Raw genomic sequence first — 15,718 nt, 5'->3', positions numbered from 1 at the left:
TGTTTGCAACAACAAAACAATCTTGCCCCTCAAAGACATGGAGCAGAACTGCTATGATAATCCAGAAGGGGGCTCAAAAGCCTTAAAATAAAACCCCAAACAGCATTCAGCACTTTGAAATCCATTTTTGCTGACTGCTACTGCGTAACTTGGAGACTTCTGCTGTTTGATACAAAGCACTGAGCTTTGCCATGAAGGTTACTATCACAGTAGTGCTACCTTGCTAGATATCATCTTAAAAGTCTCTTTTTTTGAAAACTTTTATCATCTGTGTTTTGTTCCTAGTGCAAATATTCTACCACCAACATGAAGCATGTAGTATTGCTGTCCCCTGCATACAATATGCATTACTTGTGTTTTATGGCTGGAACATCTCAGTCTGTAGTTCCTTCAGCTTGTGTAGTTTTGCATACCACCCACTGCTGAAATCAGTTCCTCTGAACCAGCTGACAGATGCAAATCTTGATGAAGACACTTATTTTTATTTTGTGACGTCTTGTTGGCCGAGGACCAGCGACAAGTAATGCAATATGAAGGCACTCCATCTTTCTCATCTTTTTGATCAGCAGAGGAAACTGATGGCTACTAACTTCTACAGTTTTCTGTGAAGAGCTCTCAACTCCAATATTTCATTTCCTGCAGTCAGAACATATTAATACATCTTCTTAACAATTTGTTATCAGTTCCAGAGAGCTATTAGCTGATAACAGTCGTGGAGGTTTTAGCACATAGGGTTTCTTAGTCAGATCAGAGAATCAGAATGATTTAAGTTGGAAGGGACCTTAAAAGGCCATCTAATCTGGCTCCTCTGCACTGAACAGAGACACCTACAGCCCCATCCAGCCTGACTTTGAGTAGCTTCTGGGACAGGCCATACACCACCTCTATGAGTAACCCATGCCAGTGCCTCAGCACTCTTACAGTAATAAAAAACCTTTTCCTTATATCCAGTCTAAATCTGCCCTCTTTCAGTTTGAAATCATTTCCTTTTGTTCTATCCTAACAGAGCCTGCTAAAGTTCTTTTTATCTCATTCTCCGCTCATTTCTTGGCTCATGTCAGCCCTAATGCTCCTGGCCTTCTTGTAGACAGATTAGAACCTAAGGCCTGAGGCTGGTGGCCTGAGGCAGACAAATTTCTACCTAGAAATGGATTTGCTTCGCCCACAGCTCATGCTGGCAGCCACACACCCTCCCTCCCATCACCTGTCTGCTACAGCTCCTCAGTTGTTCAACAGCTGAGCCAATACAGCCAAAGCTGCCCTGGTGAAGTACCTATTGGCTGGTGCATGTAATAGTTGATGCGATGAGTGCTCTGACTGCTATGCTCATTTTCTAAACCACTAACACTTGATGCCAGTGTCACTATCACCTGACATTAAGCTACATTTAGCCCATCAATGCACAGTTCAGATATATTCTCCTCTTCCTCCTCTCTCACTCACTCCAAACTCCATGTTTGTTCCACAGACACTGGATGCCCCCATTCCTTGTTCACCCCCCTACTATAGACAGAGGTAACAGCTCTCCAGGCTCAGGGCAGTGACAAAGACTTTACTGAAGGCTGAGGAGAACTTCTGGCCACATTTTGTGTTCCACACATTAACACACAACAGTAACATGAAAACACTTTCTCTTAGACCTTCTCAGCCTTTCAGTATCTAAAGGAAGTCTATAAGAAGGAAGGAAACAGACAATTTAGACATTCGAGGTCAGGTTGGACAGGGCTCTGAACACCTGATTGAGCTGTAGGTGTCCCTGTTATTGCAGGGGAGTTCGATCAGACCGCCTTTAAAGGTTCCTTCCAATTCAGACGATTTTATGAGTGTACAAAATGAGGTGTGCTGTGACTGCAGACTGCACAAAGTGTGGCTGTAGCCTGTATCTGGCTTACAGGGCTCAGCTGAGCTGCTACAACAGGCTTACTTCTTGGGGAACAGCCACATTTAATTATCTTCCTTAGCCTTTCTTCCATCTGCTCCCAGAGTTCTAGGCTCAGCTCTGCTGCAGGAATGTGCTCGTCTGCAGAAGCACTCAGGACTGTTTCGCAACGCTGCTTATTTCAAAGGTAGTCAGAATTTGCCAGGTTGGGCTTAAAGGAAACTGTACATTACAGGCGGGCCTCCTGCCCTACTCCTGAGCCAAATTAAAGAAAGACACACGTAACTTACAAGCTTTAATCAAACATTTATTAATGAAACAACACAGACTCAGAGCACGTCCACGTTGTCTTTGGCAGGCAGAGGCAAGCAAGCTTTGTCCCAGTTTTGAATCACAGCCCAAACTCTTCCCCAACCGCACAGGGTCATGCTGGTGCAGCACAGAGCTGGATGCACACACCTTGCCTCCCGACAGGGCTCAGCAGCAGCGCTGCACTGACGACAGCTGCACAGCTTCCAGCTCAAGGCTGACTCATGTCTGCTTGGCACCCAGCACCGGCAGTGCAAGCACACATTTTCCAGCTCTCCTCGCCCAGCTTTCTGGCCCCCAGGGCCCTAGAAGGAGAGACAGAAAATGCTGCAGCCACACAGCAGGGTAGTGGAAAATGCTTCATTGTCGTCACAGTTTTGGGCCCGGGACAGGGCTCACTCCTATCTCTCTTAAACTATTTGCTTCAAAGCTTAAGCAACCTCATGACTGACTTTCCTAACCTCTTTATCTGCAGGCGTGCAACCCACTGGTTGAGAAACACGGAAGTAAGCCCCATACAAACAGAGACAGTGCCTGTCAGTGCAGATGAAACACTCTCTTGGAAAGACCTTTCTGTGGGCTGGAAATCATACCAGCACGGTGACCCAACAGAAGTGAGGAACTTCATTCTGCATGGATTTCTGTCTCTCGTTCACAGTCACAGAATTGCAGGGGTTAGAAGGGAAGGAGATCATTTAGTCCAACCCCTGCTAAGGCAGGTTCACCTACCTAAGTAGTAACAGCACCGACCCTTTAAAACTATAAAAAAAAAACCCAGATTTTTTAGAATCATTTGCAACGTGGAAATGTCACGGTCTGAGATCCTTTGCAAAGCTCAAGGCTGCACAAATAAACTGGAAATTACACTTTTTTCTTTTTTTTTCTTTTCTTTTCTTTTTTTTTTTTTTTTTGGTCTTTAAAAACACAGTTTCAGCCCTGCTCTCAGCCATTGAGTTCCTATTAATTCCTGCGGTTTTATAAACACTGTCCAACTCTACAGCAGCCTTCCCGTCACCGCTGATGTGTGAAAGTCTGGCCAGCCCAGCAGGGGCTCTGCGAAAGGAGCAGCAAACCTCCGGAGGCATAAAGCGCAGCCCAACACGGAAGGGGGCTGGGAGGGTCAGCGGCTGCCTGCAGAGCAGCACGGCACGCAGCTCACGCAGCCGGTACCAGGCAGTGACAGGGAGGGAGGCCCTGGGAGAGCTGGCCGTCTGCTGGAGCAGAGGGCTGGGGACAGCCAGGGCCGGCTGCCAGCAAGGCTCCAGCAGCCGCTGAGCGATGGCATGGGCACAGCCGGTGTGCACGTGCGGCTCACGCGGACTGAAGCCGGGTCTGTCCTGCATCTGTGTGCCAAGCGGAGGAATGGGGGTCAGGGCAGCATGCTAAAGATGAACCTGTATCATGGTCCAGCTCAGCGAGGACACAGTGAAGCCCACTATGTGGTTACACTTTCAGAGGGCTGCCAGGGCTTCTAAATTTCCTCAGGTCTACCATTCTGAAGTTTCTGCCAGCGCTGATCCACTTTCCTATGAGAGATGTGCTGAGCTGGTTTGCATCATTTTCTCCTGTCATACATGGTAGTCATTACATCAGCAAGCAGTTCACCAGTGGCTCACCAGGTGTAAGCTCTCACATTACTCCAGCAGCTCTGAATACCTTTTGCTTTTTGTCACCTGCCATTTCAAGCCAGCAGAATTATTTTTTCTTTTTTTTTATTTTTCATAGCAGTTCCCGTCTTCATTTCAGCTTCTTGATCAGATTGTTCAGAAGACATTTATTCCCAGTTTTGCTCTGTGCTTTGTCTCTGACTGCTATGCACCAGTTCTGCTTTTGCTTGCAGACTACCTTACTTACCAAGGTTTCATGTGCTGACACAGCTTTCTCAACTAGCATTTATCACTTGCTCTTTTTAACTCTGGCATTAACGTTTCGTTTATTCAAACCAGTAGGTGGATAGAAAACATTAGCATGTAGCTAAAAACTGATATCTTTATCACACTGTGGTTACAATTCAATTATTTTCTTTATAATACTATCTTAGTACTATCAGAGATTATCTGCTTTCTAGTAAATACTTTGGTCTGTATTGTTTTGCATCGGTTTGTCCAGATATTTCCCTTCTGACTTGTCAAGTTATGTTTCACACATGTGAGATGCAAGAGTTGTTTTCTCCTGAGAGTAATCAAATCCTGTCATATCTTGACTAAGGTGCAGAAGCTTTCTCAGCTTTTCAAAGAAAGCACTGAGAACCTTTCCATAGTTCTCCTTTTCAAACAATGTAGACCTTTTAATCTATCAGCTATCCTCTTATTTCATTGGTTTTTCCTTTGTTTCACTGGAGAATTTATTTGGGGAAAAATTGAGATCCTTTCATTGTAGCTAAAAGAGGAAAAAAGAGGGGATATGGAGGTGATGCTATCACCATTCCAAGCAGTACCACCACACTTTTCTATGGCAGAGACCCTGCAGGGAACAACACAAATGCTTGAGGGTTTGTGCAGGACTTAATCTGAGATTACGTACTGAATTCATCGCAGCTGATCTAGAAAAAGTCAGTGTTGAGATGGAGAGCATCTCCTCTTTGCTGTATTGTTCTTTCAAAGTCTTTACACGTGCATTTGCATCATGATGTCATTATGTGCTGTCTGAAAAACCATAAAAAACATGGGGAGATAATGCACTTTCTAAAATATCTCATCCCAAGAGCGAAATTGCTTGTACAAGCACTATTTTCTCCTGCTTTCTCCTACCGAGTTGCAGCTCTCCGCTGTTTCACAGCCCTCCCTACCGACTCACTCCCAGGCCCACTTTCTGCTTCCCCCTGCTGCCAAGCCTCCTCTTTCTCCCCATTTCTCCTCTCTCTCCGGGGCCTCAGAGCTTTTCGTCGCCCAACCTTCGGCCGCAGTCGCCGGTGCCAAGCAGCTGGAGCCGGAACGAACTCACTCCCCCCTCCTGGCTGCTGACAGGGCTGAACGCTGGGGCCAGCTAAACGCTCGCAGATGTGCCGCAGCACCCAGCCAGCGCGAGAGACGTCCAAAGCGTCGGGCCGTTCGCTCCAGACGAAGGTCGGAGCTGCTGGGGCACCGGGCTCCATCCCTTCCCCGCCCGAGGGAAGCGGCCTGCCCGTCCTCCGCCTGCGACGCTCAGACAGGAAATGCCACAGGCCTTGCTAATGGAGTCACGAGGCCTGGCACCCCGCGGGCTGCGGGGGCGGGAGGCGTCGCGGACTCTCGGCCCTGAGGGAAGCGGCGGCGCGGCGCGGCGCGCAGCGGCTCGGCCCGGCGGGGGCGGCGCAGCCCGGGGATGGAGCTCCTCCCAGAGTGAGGGCCCCGCGGGCTGCCGCTGGGCCAGGTCCCAACCTGTTCCCGCCGGAGCCCGTGGCCGGGAGCCCAGCCGCGCCGCGGGGCTTCGGCTGCCGTTTGAAATGGGGGCTCCGCCTCGGCCCCCGCCTCCCAGCCTCTCACAGCCGAGGGGAAGGGCCCGGCGCTACGGCAACCGTGCAGTCTCCCGTGCGCGGCGCCTGAGGGGCGGGACCGGCTGGGTGCCGCGGAGACGGCGCGACCAATCGGAAAGGCGAGCGCCGTCTGCGCGATTCGGCGGTAGCCAATAGGGACCTGCGGCTGCCTTGTGGGCGTGGCCCGATGCCGAAGCCCCGCCCCCAGCGGCAGGGCGGGGAGCGAGATCCTTTGTGGGCTTTGACAATAAGATGGCGGGTGAGGGAGGCGGGGCCGGGCGCTTCGGTTGGCCACGCCCCTTCCCTCAAGCGCGGAGCGAGCGCCGAGGCGGGAGCCGGGCTCCTGCGCTGGGAGGCGACGGCGGTGGAGCGGTGAGTGGAGAAAGCCGAGCGGGGTGCGGGTCGCGACACCGCTTGCTCTCTGTCTCCTGGGACTTTACGCGGGGGGGAAATCGGGGCCGGCGGAGCCCGCGGAGGAGGGAGCGAATCCAAAATGGCGGCGGGCGGTTCGCCGGGAGCGCGGGACGCCGAGAAACGGCCGCCCGTTGGCCGCCGCGCACGCGGTTCCTCGGGAGGCGGGCGAGAGCCCCCGAGGGCCTTCCCCGTCGGGGCCGCCTCCTTCCCGGCCCTTTTCCTTCCTACGCCGCCCTCCCGCCGTCGTGCGGTTCCTCGGGCCCTCCCCTGGCTCCCCCCGAGCGCACGCACCGATGCTCGGCCCCGCCTCGGCCCCCGCCGCGCTCCCTCCCTTGCCTGCGTGCGCCCGTGCTCGCTCCCCGCCCCGGGCACGCCTCCGCCGCCGCCTTCCCGTCCCTGCTGCCCTGGCTCCCTTCCCGCGGCCCTCGCGTGCTGCCCTAGGGGCACCCGGCCCCGACGCCTCCCTCCTGCCTTTGTCTCGGGCCCGTTGGGGTGTCCCCCGTCCTAGGAGCCCACCCTGGATCCGGGCACACCGTGCCCGAAAGGGAGTCGCTGCCTTTCCAGCTTCAGGTTTATGCGTGTTATGTCTGCTTCCTCCTAAAAGTGAACGATGCCAAAATCTCTTTCTTCTCTGTTAGCTCCACTGTTAGAAAACGCCTTGTTCTGAAGCAGCCTTGTTCTGAAGCAGCCGGTATGTCTTTTGCGGGGTGTTTCCACCTCCATCTGAATGTGGTTCTGGAATGTGTAAGCTGATGCTCCAGCAAGAATTGGATCAGGTTTCAAGCACCTTATTTGTAAAGCAGGCTGGGAGTTTGTCACAAACTCAAAAGCAACATTTTTTGTGAATGACATAGCAACTGTGCTTCCTGCACTACTATTCCAACAAACAAAAAGCCAGCTCCCCCTTTTTTCATACTTAGTTATCCTACAAATAGCCATTGTCTCCTTGACAACTTCTTTCCTACAGCTGTTTCAAACAACAGTTAAGGTTTTGGCACAGTAGGTTTGGGCTTGTGAGGTAGCAGCAGCAGAAGGGAGATGATAGCATACAGCCAGTCCAGATATTGCAAATAGAATAGAAATAAAGAACAGAAGAAATCCTGCCTGAAAGTAGTGGGGGGACTTAGAACACCTTGCATCCAGAGCAGCAGCAATCCTGTGGGCATGTACTGGGACGTTTTATGTAACAGCTGATACCTTTTTGAGTACATTAATATGTAAATCAATTGAGAAGCATACTTAGCATTTTAATTAATTAGATTTTAAGGTTAGCATTCTCCTGAGATGAGTACTTGTTGGAGACAGTGCAAAAAAGTCAGGGGGTGGCTGTTTATTTGCAAGGTTTTAATTGAATTTGATTGTGGCTATTAAGGTTAAAAAAATTACTAAGAACTTAGGTTCTGAGGCACGCTGATTGGACAGGGAAGAGAATCTGAAGAAATAGTTGCTATGATGGACAAATTTTTCAGTGCATTTATGCTAACAGAGGTCTGTGTGGTTTGTTTGTTGCTGTAGGCAAGAACCTAGAATCACATGTAGCAGGTCTTACGCACTAACACATTGCATGGGAAAACTGTGTCCTTCTTTAGTGTGCTAAAGTCATAGGCTGGACTGATCTGCCAACATCCCCTGTGTTCTTTCATTTGTGGATGTGACAGTGGTTTTTCTCCAGGTGTTCTCATCAAGGGACCTCTCCCATATCATTCCAGGAGGCAAACGGCCATACTCTCTTCCTCTAAAACTGTCTAATATTCAAAATAGCACTAGAAAATCTTTTCATTTATTATTCTCGTGACTGTATCATCTCTACCTGCAATTGCATTTTTGTTTATTTTGTATGGAAAAAGCTTTGTCCTTGTCACTTACCCAAGGCATCTGTTCAGAGATTCAAATGGGTTACTGTGTGGAGAGCCTGCATTTCATTTACAGAACGGGCTGAGAATATACCCAGGGAGCAAAAGCTTCGGAATTTCTATAGCATTATGAGGTGATTGATAGAAATGAGGAATACTGACTAGGTGCTGTGATGTCTCACTGGAGCTGTAGTTCAGGTGTCTCACCACCCCCTCTCGAACCTGCTGTTAGCTCAGTCTGTGAGAGAATGAGTTGGCTGAGATAGTTTTTGTGATGTGACAGTGCTTTAGTTACTTAAGTAATATTTTGGGGTTGTGTCAAAAGATTTGAGGTGGCTTTTTTAATACAATATTTTAATATGCAGCCTCTGGAGAAAAACAGATGGCTTTCTGCAAAAATAAATAAATAAATAAAATAAAATAAAAAGAAAGGCCTTTGTCAACTATCTCTTCCCTTCTCCCCAGTTTCAAAAACAAGTGCTTTTTCAACAATTTTGATTACCAGCCACAGCAGAAAACAAAGGTGTACATATGCATCCAGTTAACTTACTTATTTTCTAGGTCAACTTCAGTTACAGACTCTGAACTGACTTGTACAGTCAGACATGTCTAGAACAGTAGCAGAATTGTATTCATGTTTTTTTCCTATAAGGTATTTGCAGCCCATTCAAATGGCTTTTTTTTTTTTTTTTTTTTTTTTTTGCTTTAGTTGTTAAAGGAATTGTTGCATGTATTTGATAGTTGTGTTTGGTATATTCAATTTTGTTTTGTTTCGAATGTGTTTTGAAAACTCAGCCTTCCTAGCTAAAACAATTTCTGTCATTACTTTCATTTTTGTCATCTTGTAAAGAAAATCTTAGTCATGAGGTTTCTGTGCTGCTGCTAAAGGAAAATCCTCCCCACCTTTGCTCTTTCAGTTTTACTCTTGTGCGTGCACATTCCTTTCCTGTAGATGCTGTGTAGATGTGTGGTTCTGTACGACAGAGGTGAAAACTGCACACCTTTGTGATATATTTGCTTTCACTATGCCTTGCTACACATTTGTGCTTTTCAGATGATGGCTAAAGATTTTGTTTGCTCTTTAAATGGCAAAGGCACAGGGATAAGGGGGAGGCTGGTCCAAAGGTCAGTGTAATAGCCCAGGACTTGGACTTAAATTGGCAGTTTCCTTCTCCTGTCATAGATTCTGTGCATATTGTTCAGCAAATCACCTTTGTGTTTCAGTTGTAAATCGGGTTTTATAGTGTCACAGGAGTGCTGAGGATAGAGATGCTGAAGCAATTGGAAAAAGTAGAGCTGTGTATGTTTTTGAGGTGGGAAATGGTTTTGCTGTGCATCTCCTGTACTTGCCTGACGCCTTGCTTCCTGGTACTTGGTAGGTGCTGCCCTAACTGTTACTGTATGGACTCTTGCTCAGTAGCATGGGAGAAGAGGAAGGACTACATCAAGCACAATTACTGGTATGTAGCTTTTTCTCCTTACATGAAACAGAAATCTTTTAGTTTTGAGCAGATTCAGAAACAAGGTGATGAAGAACTGCTTTTTTTATGATGTAAGATACCTATTAGAAGTAAATATTATAATGGGGAAAGTGATTGAAAATTCCAGTAAATTCTGTGAAATGCTTAAGAATAAATTTTGTTGGTTTTTTGTTGGTCTTCTACCAGCTTGTGTGTGTGATGTACTGATGTTTCCAAGTTCTACACTACATTCAGTTATTCCGTAGGTGTGCCTTAGAAGGTATTTAATTGTCAAACAGTAGATGGTTAAAAATCAGCTTAACATTCGATTACAGTTTTATTATTCTTTTACAAGAAAAGAAGTTGAAATAAAAAGAAATTTGAAACTCTGTGTGGAACATTTAAAGTCTGATGACATAACCAACCCTGTATGATCATTAGGCACAAAAGGTGTTTCCTAGAGGTTGTTTCACATAGGGTGTGTATGTGTAAACATTGTAAATACAACATTACATAAAAAATAATACAGGATATAACCAGATACAAAGTTTTAATGCCTAACGGTCTGGGAAAGGCACTATCAAGTAGGAACTTGGGTTGGTTTTTGTTTTGTTTTTATTGGAATTAATACAAATATGTTGAGTTACAGGGGAAAACTTTAGAATGAGACTTCAAAAATGTTTAATATACTGGTAGTCCGTATATAGCTTTTTAGAAGTTCATTAAGTAAGACCTTAAGACAAAGTTCATATGTTCCATCTCACTTGGGTGCATTTTTACTAAGACTGAAAAAGCTGAAAGAGATCTCTCTGAAAACATGTAGCCCATTCTGTAGCTACCAGAAATCAAGCTAGAGATTAGGCTTTACCAAGAGAAGCAGAATAAACCACACTGCAGCAATAGCAGTTTGGTCTTATCAGCTTTGAGCTGAAAAATGTTATTCTATTTGAATCACTGTGTATAAAATTCCCAAAATGTTATGTAAAGAATTCTGAGGACAGAAGACTTGAAAGGGACAAAATGAAGGTGCATGAATGTGAAGATTAGGTGCCGGCTTTCTTTTGCATTCTAACTTTTGTAAGACTAAGTGAAGTGCCGTCTATTGCATTTACAGTTACTTTGTATTTGAAGAGGTCAGCTGTAGTGCTTCACTTGCATGGAGCCTGCTATAAAAACCAGCAGGGTTCAGATGACAATCTGGAAGCTGCTGCTTGAAATTCATACCTTGATTAATTCTACAGGTGATTTTTTTAGGTGGAAATAGTCAGAAGCCTGCATGTGCTCCAATCATTTTAGCTAGTGAACGTAAAGTAAGAATGCAAGTTTTGTTTTTTAATAGTCAGCTGGGAAAGAAGTACAGAAGCCCATACAGAGATGAGTCTGTCCTTATTGGAATTGCACAATTGATATTGTAACTGAGCTGTTCATTTACTCACTTGAGTGAGGGCACATGAAGGAATGCTTGAGTTATATGAACTGAATCTGTTACACCCCAAGTGACTAAACTTAACCTTTTCCAGTACGCTGTCTGTGAGATATATCTTTCTTCTTTTTGTTACTACATTAGGCATATTGGTTTTCCACAGGGGTCATATATTTAAAAGATGGTGTGCTAGGTTGTATTTTTATTTCCAAAATTAGAGGTTAAGCATGCCAGTAGAAACTCAGGAGGAGCGAGGAGAAACTGCCTCTCCAGTAGGTGAAATACAGCTGTTGAGATGGTCGCCTCTGTGTGAAGCAGCGGCTCCTGACTTCCATCAAGTTTGGCATTTAATGGGAACCAGGAGCTGGGAGCCCGTGCCTCTCTCGGGTGCCTCTCTGCGAAGCCATGACTCATGGACCTGCTCACTCCTGGTTCCTGAGTGTCGTCTTTGGGACCCTGTCCATGTGTTCCTGACCCCTGTTGTACCACAATGGCCATTCTATAACCTGGTACGATAATTCTGATGTTTTTATCTTGAAAGAATTTGCTGTTTAGTTTTTCTATTTTGGTTTACATTTTTAGTCTTTTGTTTTTCTGTCTACTGAGCATTTATGTTGTACAATATTTTATTTTTTTTTTTTTAACAGGACACAATGTTTATGCGAGGACTAAAAAGAAAATGTTTTGATGGCGAAGAAGATATTGAAGGAACTCTGGCTGGTATTAAGGCTATTCCTTCATATAATCTTCAGCGACAGTCACTGTTAGATATGTCCTTGGTTAAACTTCAGCTGTGTCACATGCTGGTCGAACCTAACCTTTGTCGTTCGGTACTTATAGCCAACACGGTACGCCAGATCCAAGAGGAAATGACCCAAGATGGGACTTGGCAGATGATAAATATGCAGAATACAGGCCAGGCATCCGTGGATCGTCTTGTTTCAACAGATATCCTCTGTCGCTCATCTAGGGAGCAAGCTGAGGGAAAGCATGTTCCAGGTTACAGTACTTTCAGTAAAGACTTTGAGGGTGACCAGGCACAAGATAGTTCAGAAACTATGTCAACAGCTTCTTCAGTGCAAGCTCTAAGAAACCTGCAAAGTAATGTGTGGGAAATGGAGAATTCACAAGAAAATAAAGGGAATTTTCAAAAATCGCTAGATCAAATATTTGAGACGCTGGAGAACAAAAGTCCTAATTCAGTTGAAGACCTGTTTTCAGAAGTTGACAATTCTTACTATGATCTTGATACTATGTTAACAGGCATGATGAGCAACACAAAAATGGGACATTGTGATGGGCTAGAACCATTTCCCTCTCCAACAACTACAACTTCTAGCTCTAATTGTAAATCTGATCTTAACGAGCTTGATCATATTGTAGAAATCCTTGTTGAGTCCTGAAACTCCTTGTGTAGGAGATAAAGATCTGTTAATGGAAGAAAAAGACTCAAGAAAGCTATTTCCACAGTTTGTTCTATCAAATCTGCACATGTATTTTACAAATATCTATATATTATATAGATATATATATATTAAAAAAGCACTTCATATTGCAAAATAGTGTTAACTCCTGAAGTTAACCTGCAACTTGTAGTGTAATGATCCAATCTCTTGTCCACTGAACTGTAAGTACATATGGTAAATGTTTTTAAGTATGTGGTCCAAGGCTTTCAAATTTGGGTTACTTCTACAAATTTGTTCTAGCCTTTGACAGAGGATATGCTTAGTGAGAAGGATTCTCTCATCCTTCTTTTTTTTTTTTTTTTTAATCATTCTCCCACTGAAAATGGTAACAAACACAGTGAGAAGTTGGATAACTGGCTTCCCATTTTCCTCCAGTTTCCACTCTGCTACACCACATAACTCCTATAATATTTGCTGCTTCTGTTCTAAGTCGCTACATGGCTCTTAAAGAGCAGTATGCAATAGTTCCCATTGTTCTAGCTAGCTTCTTCTGGTTCTTGCTACATTTTTTTTTACTTTAAAGATAGTTTTAAACTGTTTATTGGTGTTTAGAATTTTCCAGGTATTTTCCTAAAATATATTTTTACTACAGATGTTGTGTCAGCTGCTAACTTAGCAACTTTTGATCATATCTGCAGTTGATGTATTTTTTGAAAGGTTTTCAAAAAGGGATGTTTTTTTTTACTGTGAGCTACCCGATGTAGTTCAGTAAAGTGTATGTAAATGTAAATATACAATTTTATACTTTACATTAAAATGTAAGAGCTGTTTTCATGATTCCGTTTTATAGAGTAGTACTTTACTAAATTGAGAATTGAACTATTATGCTTTTTATACCCCATATACTCGGTTGTCGTTAGAGGAAGAGCTCTGATCCAACTAGAGACAATAACATTTAATTCATTTCAGACCGTATTTTTTCTTAACTACAAACCTAAATTACGTAGGATTTTATTTATGTGTATTTATATGTAAATGTCATCAAGTGAATTGTTTGTCACTGAAATCTACCATCAAATATTTGTTTGTATGGGTTATCTTGCACTAATTACTACAAAAAGTGTTACTAGCGGCCTTTAAATCTCAACTGGTATGTCTCCATCTCTTGTCATGATTAGTGTGCTCCACTCTTACATGAGTTTCCTCTTGCTTTTTTTTTTTAATTTTTAATAACAAAAGATAATATAATATGGGATGGTGTTCTTTTCTTCAAGTGCTCACATTCATGTGAGTGTATGTAATTAAGCATATTGTTACGAGACTTTTTTTTGGGGGGGGGGGGAGAGAGGGAAGAAGTGAAGGGAAGGATGCATAAAGAACATACACTGTATGATTTTTTTGGTAAAGATAAAATGTGGCAAGAGGCCTGACCGAGCAGCGAGGTAGGCAAGGGAGAGGAGATTGTTTGATTTGTTTCTGGAATGTTTTAGCCAAGAGGAAGACATACACCACTTTCTTAGTTGTTTTTTGTACATTTGAATCCAGCAAGTCACTGAACTTGAAGAGAGTGCATTTCCGTACCTGGCAGCCTGTCCTTTCTTACTGCATACTGCCTTTTTCAGATTCTCAAACGTCCCCAAAGCAGAGAGGGTGAGGGCAGGAGGATGTTAAGGGTATTCTGGTGTCACCTCTGCAAAAATGCACTGTTTGGCTTAGGTTTTCAACAAGTGATTCAGAAGCATCTGGTTTGGGGAAAAAAATGACATCACTTGCTAAATTATTCAGACTTGATAGTGGAAATTATATTAATCTTTACTTGCCATAGTAGTCAAACATTGCTTCCTCAATTAAATCTTCATTAATAGCTGTATTAAATATGAAATACCATACAGACACTTGGCAGTTTCAGTCTGTGTAGTACAGCTGGACCTGAGAAACACGAAGTACTACTGGGCATCTTAAACAAGAGAGACATCACCGATAACTGAAAGGTGTGGTAGTATAATATCATAGTCCAAGAGGATACAAATAATGATGTAGGCTGTCATATCTCCCAGGGAAAGAATAGTGTGTTTTATTTGTCAGTGTTACAGTATAAGAAATTACTTCTAAAATGAATTCTCAAGAAAACATGCTTGATGCTTTTCTGTATGGATAGACAGCAGATGCCTTAGAATAAAATGGTCAGACTGCTTCACAGTTTTACAAACAAAACAGGAGTGATGAGTTGAACAAATAAATGCCTTCCATGCCTCTGGAAACTTCCCCCAAACTGCTCTGAACTGTGTTGGTTCAAAGCTCCAAGTGTTGAACAACTGTGGGTTTACCCCACTGTTCCTTTTCCCCTTCCATTTTTTTGTTAAATAAGAAATTACAAGTTTAGATATTTGGATCTTTTCCCCTTTCCTCTTCAGTATGCTTCAGTCTTTGTGTATGAGGTGGGAGTTAGTGTGAGCATTCATGGCTTTTACACTGTGTGTGTCAAATGCACACATATATGAATGATTGCACCAAACATGCAGTCAGCTGCATTCCTTTGCTGGGGAGGCCATACTCAGCGAAGAGTAATTTGTAGGGACTGCTTGGCTTAACAGGAATGGTATTAGGTAAGTATGTGGTTATGTCGTTAACTATTTTAAACAGAAATATGTATTCTGCTTTATTATGTTCTTAAGACTTATGCCAAATGTTATGTGCTCTTACATGTCTGATGTCTTGGCTCAAGCGTTGAGCAGGTCGAAGAATTTGTGTTGCTGAAACTTGCACAGTCACTCTGCAGATGTGTACATAGAGCTGCTCTGACTTTGCAAGTCAGTCTACAGTCAGCCTATTGCGTTTTGGCATGCCTCAGACTAACTGCTGCTCATTCTGTAGCTTCACTTTTATAAAAAAAAAAAAGCTAATTTTATTTTCGTGCTCATATTGTCATTTCTTTGTTAGTGCAAATAGGTCATAGTTAAATATGCTTCACTAAAGGTTAATAAAATATTTTGCTCTATATTCCTGCCTGATAAAGAAAGAGAGCAAGGATGATAGAGTGCCTGTAAGTTGGTGAACTTTAAATTGCTTTCTTTTTTGTGAATTCTTATTCCAAATGAGGAATGTGATATTTGCTGATGGCAATTTTCTTAATTTCTGCATGGAGATGGAAATTAATTGAACCTCTGTTAAGGCTTCTCTAAGGTTCTCCTACCATTTCTTGTGGCCTCTTTCTTATATGTCTCCCTAGGGAAAAGGGCCACAAAACTTGCATGACAGTCTGTGCTGTCTCACAGTAAGCTGTGTGTCTGAATGACATAACTCTGCTTTAGACTTGCATAAAAGAAAGTACCTTCTAGCTAACACACATCTGCTTCCTTCTCAGAACCCTGAATATCTGTCCCCTCTGTCTCTTCATGTGTAGTTTTGTTTCTCCTCTCTTTCAAGAAAACCGGGATATGTGGAGCTTCTGGAGTCAGGGCGTTTGGCAAAATGTGTGAGAATTGAGGCTGAGGTGGCTTATGTACCACTTTGCTATTTT

At 43.9% G+C, this 15,718-nt stretch overlaps 1 protein-coding gene across 4 annotated transcripts; it reads left to right on the top strand.

Moving 5' to 3' along the window:
- Nucleotides 1-5,933: 5,933 nt before the first annotated feature.
- CDCA4 (cell division cycle associated 4) lies at nt 5,934-15,196 on the top strand. Of its 4 annotated transcripts, XM_042867876.1 has the most exons (5): nt 5,952-6,014; nt 6,695-6,747; nt 9,289-9,369; nt 11,011-11,301; nt 11,440-15,196. In XM_042867876.1, exons 3-5 carry the CDS (start codon nt 9,331-9,333, stop codon nt 12,193-12,195), a joined length of 1,086 nt encoding a protein of 361 aa, XP_042723810.1. In that variant the 5' UTR covers nt 5,952-6,014; nt 6,695-6,747; nt 9,289-9,330; the 3' UTR covers nt 12,196-15,196. The 4 variants fall into 4 exon arrangements, with proteins under 4 accessions (XP_042723801.1, XP_042723826.1, XP_042723810.1 ...); XM_042867867.1 differs by lacking the exon at nt 6,695-6,747 and having other exon boundaries at nt 5,934-6,014; XM_042867884.1 differs by lacking the exons at nt 5,952-6,014; nt 6,695-6,747 and adding an exon at nt 8,610-9,209.
- Nucleotides 15,197-15,718: the final 522 nt, after the last annotated feature.

Source organism: Lagopus leucura, unplaced genomic scaffold (assembly GCF_019238085.1).
Source record: "Lagopus leucura isolate 7727_CA_CO unplaced genomic scaffold, USGS_WTPT01 Super-Scaffold_1, whole genome shotgun sequence".
NCBI classification, from domain to species: domain Eukaryota; kingdom Metazoa; phylum Chordata; class Aves; order Galliformes; family Phasianidae; genus Lagopus; species Lagopus leucura.
Note: the sequence above shows the minus strand (reverse complement) of the source record. Positions and strands in the feature narration are given on the sequence as shown.